Source organism: Mus pahari, chromosome 23 (genome assembly GCF_900095145.1).
Source record: "Mus pahari chromosome 23, PAHARI_EIJ_v1.1, whole genome shotgun sequence".
Lineage (NCBI taxonomy): Eukaryota > Metazoa > Chordata > Mammalia > Rodentia > Muridae > Mus > Mus pahari.
Window position 1 is genome coordinate 13,808,653 of NC_034612.1, and position 4,085 is coordinate 13,812,737.

At 49.1% G+C, this 4,085-nt stretch overlaps 1 protein-coding gene across 1 annotated transcript in view; it reads right to left on the bottom strand.

Annotated features, from left to right (window-relative positions):
- Window positions 1–2,431: 2,431 nt before the first annotated feature.
- Window positions 2,432–4,085, bottom strand: part of LOC110313078 (hydroxycarboxylic acid receptor 2) — a 1,939-nt gene continuing 285 nt past the window's right edge. The window contains exon 1 of the mRNA XM_021187114.1: window positions 2,432–4,085. This exon is cut by the window's right edge and continues 285 nt beyond it. Coding sequence (XP_021042773.1) covers window positions 3,214–4,085 — 872 coding nt within the window. The 3' untranslated portion in view covers window positions 2,432–3,213.

A 4,085-nucleotide genomic window follows, 5' to 3' on the forward strand; every position in this document is an offset into this window, starting at 1 on the left:
GTCACATCCAGGAAGTGTTTTGAGTGTTAAACGGAGCCACAGTTGAAGGGCCAGGGGGTGTTGTTGTCCTTAGAATCCTGGATGCTATTCAGAGTCTCCCACTCTAAGGAAGGTCCCAGAGTGATATTGGGGACAGTCTAATAAATCTGAAAGGGAGGAGAGCTCCTGACATCAGGAATGGGCATGGTCTCGAACCCCTGGTTTCTGGATCTAGGCTTAGAGGATGATCGGCTCACATTTGGACGAGGTTGTTGGGAAAAGAGGAAGTCTCTCTTTACACAGTTCAGAGTAATTGGAATGTGCGGCTCTTAGAACTGTCATGATCCCAAAGTAAAGAAAGCAGCTGCAAGACAGTTTAGAGGGCATAAAAGAAAATACAGACAGGCATAGATTATTGTAACATGGGTAACCGGGGCCAGCCAGGTGCCTCAGAGGGTGAAAGCAATTGGCTGCAAATAGAGCTGAGTTTGATCCCCAGAACTGGAGTGAAACTAGAAGGAGAGACTTGACCCCACAAACTTGTCCTCTGACCTCCATATGTAAACAGCGGTGTTAGGCACACCATTCACAGAACAACAATACATAAAAACTTAAAATTTAAAAAAAAAAAAAAACAACAACTATTATAATTGCCCTTCCCAAGCTGAGCCTACACACACAGGCATTCACACACGTGGGTTCCAGGATACTCATGGGGCCACAATCCCATGATACTCTAATCCCTTGTATAAATTAAACAATATTTACATATATGGCGTTGATGGGTGGGGCGCTTGTCTAGAATATATGAAGCCCTGGTTTTGATTCCTAGTCCCACATAAGCCAGGCATGGGGGTACATACATGCCTGTAATCTCAGCAGGCAGGGGGTGGAGGGTGGTTTCTACAAGCCAAGTAGCAGAAGGAGCGCTGTCAGTCACGGGTTAGACCGAGATCTGGCAGAGCTAGTGTCAGGAGCCAAACCCAGCCAACACCTTGATGTTGGATAGATGTCCTCCAAAAATTAACAATACTCTTTTTTTTTTTTTTGGTTTTTTTCAAGACAGGGTTTCTCTGTACACCCCTGGCTGTCCTGGAACTCACTTTGTAGACCAGGCTGGCCTCGAACTCAGAAATCCGCCTGCCTCTGCCTCCCGAGTGCTGGGATTAAAGGCATGTGCCACCACTGCCTGGTAATTTCTATTCTTTTAAGTCACTCGGTTTGTGATTCTTTGTTAAGGCAGCCCTTAGGAGACTAACTCATACCCATCGCATTCCCCGTTACCCCAGGACCTTTGCTCTCACTCCCCTCCCTGCTCCCCCAACTCCCCCCTCCCCCCCCAACAGCTCAGAGATTTTCACAGCTTGCTCTGTCTAGTTAGTCCTGGCTCAAGTCAATGTCACTTCCTCCTGGAGGCCATCCCCACCCTAGCCACCCTCTCTGTTCCCATAGTCACACCTGGCTGGTTTCACAACACCCGTTGCTTTTCATCCATGTCTTTCCTTCATTCCTCCCTGCCTCCCTGCCTTGAATCTGGGTTCAGTGTGATGAAGACCATTTAGCCGCTTAACTCCTGGCCGTATTGCCACCACCCAGAACGGTGTCTGGCGCACAGTTGCTGTTCAACACACGAAAACCAAACAAATGAATGTCAACTGTTGACTCCGATCGATCGAGGACCAGGAGTTTCACCGCCAGGTTCCCCGTGACTCATCCGAGCTGGGGAAATCCCTGCTTGGCTCCGAGCTTCTCTGTCTGCCGCCTTCCAGAAGAAGGCAAACCTTGCTTTTAAATCCCCTCTTGTAGGAGCCGGAGATAATAGAGAACAGAGAACTGCGAACACTTGAACTAAGAGACGCTCCATCTGTCTGTCCCTGGTTTCTTGCCATCCACCGAGGGCTGAGAAACCAGAGTATCTGAATTCTTAATCAGCATCCAGCTTGGGAGGGGAAAAAAAAAAGGCTCATCTTGCCAAAGGATCTAGGAGGGACAGAAACTGGAAATGAAAGTACAGCAGAAACTTCTTGTTTCTCAACTGGCACAGACGCAGCCTGGTACATCTCCTTTCTGGCTCTAAACTGGGAACTGAAACCATTCCATAGGAAGCTCCTCTTCCTTCTCCTAGGGGTAGAAAAAAAAAAAAGCCCACTCTGGTCTGGTTCTTTTTTTTAATATCCAGCTATTAATAGCAATGCTCACCAAACTGTAAAGAGAAAAGCTCCGCTGTAAACTTTTCTGTACAGCCGTTCAAACCTAACTACCTTACATATTCCCCACCGGTGCCATTCCCCTTGGCTGTCTCACGATAGGGCTCTTCTGCAGCCTTATGCGGTTGTTTTACGGTACACCAGATTTTCCTGCTAGGATACAGTCCATAACCCAGGTCTTAAGTAAGAAGACTGTTTCCGTGAACCCTAACCCAGACAAAATGCTGCAGCAGCCCGTGTCTCCTGTCAAAATTTATTGAAATGGTAGATGTTAAGGTACAGAAACCCAAGCAAAGAATCCACCCCCAGCCCCCACCCCCCTTAACCATGGACACGGTTGAATACCTTTTAATAAGAAACGCAGGCAGAGGAGGGAAGCCACTGTTTCCCTAAAACCTTTTAACAGCTCGGTTGAATTTGTTCCTGATTCTCCCCAGCACTGTGAGTTCGTCCCTCCTGGGACTATCCCCCTCTTTGGAGACTCGAAGAACAATCAAATCTTTTGCATCCCCTCCCCTCTTCCATTCCTGCTAAAGGCTGGCTGAAAGGTAAACTGGTCCCACTGAACATAAGTGACCAACTGGCTTATCAACGACACCTGGGTAGAGATCACCTCCGGTTTTGTGGCTCTCCTTGTCCCCACTGGGGACCACAGGCAGGCTAGGTAGGACCCTAGCGACGAAGGACCATCCGTGGCTTTGAGCAGAACTGAGGTGCGTCTGGGTGCATCTAGGGCTCAAACTCGGCAGGGCTCTGTCTTCCTCAGTCCTGTAAGATTGGGAGGCTGAGAAGTTTCCACTGTCTGGAAACTCTGCTTTCTGTTCCTCTGAGATTTCCTATGGCTGCACCTCGCAACCAAAACCCACTCACTGCACCACGCCGTTTCTCTAAATCCGATTCTCCGAATCTAGAAGTTCCAAGAAAGCATAAGCCAAGTCTGAGGATGTTACCCTGTTCAACGAATGGCCAAATCGCCTCTCCAGAGAGCATAGGCCTGAGTGGCAATCTCCCTTCTCGTCATAGTGATTTAACGAGATGTGGAAGCCAGATAAGGGGGGCTGCCTGGCTCACTAGGGTCAGCCATTAGCGCCCCTGGAATACTTCTGTTTGTGCTGGGGTCCCCCGTGAGCTCCACGCTAGTGCTTCGGTTATTATCCGGTTCACCCAATGTTCTCTTTCGAAGGCAGCGGTTAATACACGTGGAGAAGAAGTTGGGGAAAGATGGGCTGGAGAAATAATAGACCACGGGGTCCAGCATGCTGTTCATGTAGGTAAAACTAAGGGTGGTGAAGAAAGCCAGGTCCACCGAGGAGTAGATGTCACAGCTGCGCACATTATATTTGTAGAGAAGCCAGAAGATGCGGATGCGCACAGCCACACTGGGCAGGAAGCAAATGATGAATACAATAGCCACCACCATGATGAAGTTGATGGCCCTTTTGATCTTGGCATGTCTGTCCATCTGTCTCTGCCGCAGGCTCCAGATGATCCTCCCTGAGCAGTATAGGATGATGGCCAGGGGCAAGAAGAATTCCAAGAGGAACATGGCATCATGCCACCTGAAGTTGTAACAGATGCTGAAGCTGCTACACAGATTTGCATTGCCATTTTTGGTCATCATGTTAGTATAGAGGAGGTGGACTGTCAGGCCAATGGTTATACCCCACAAGAAGCAAGAGATGATGGCCGCCGTCCGGTTGGAAATCTTGTTCAGGAAGTGGTGCGGATGGACCACCCGGAAGTAGCGGTCCACAGCCACCACGGTGAGGAATATGATGCTGCCCTGTCGGTTCATGGCCAACATGAAGAGCATCACACGGCAGGCGATGCTTCCGAACCTCCAGTCCCAGTTTTGGACATAGTTGTCCGTCAGGAAAGGCAGGCAGATGATCAGGAGAA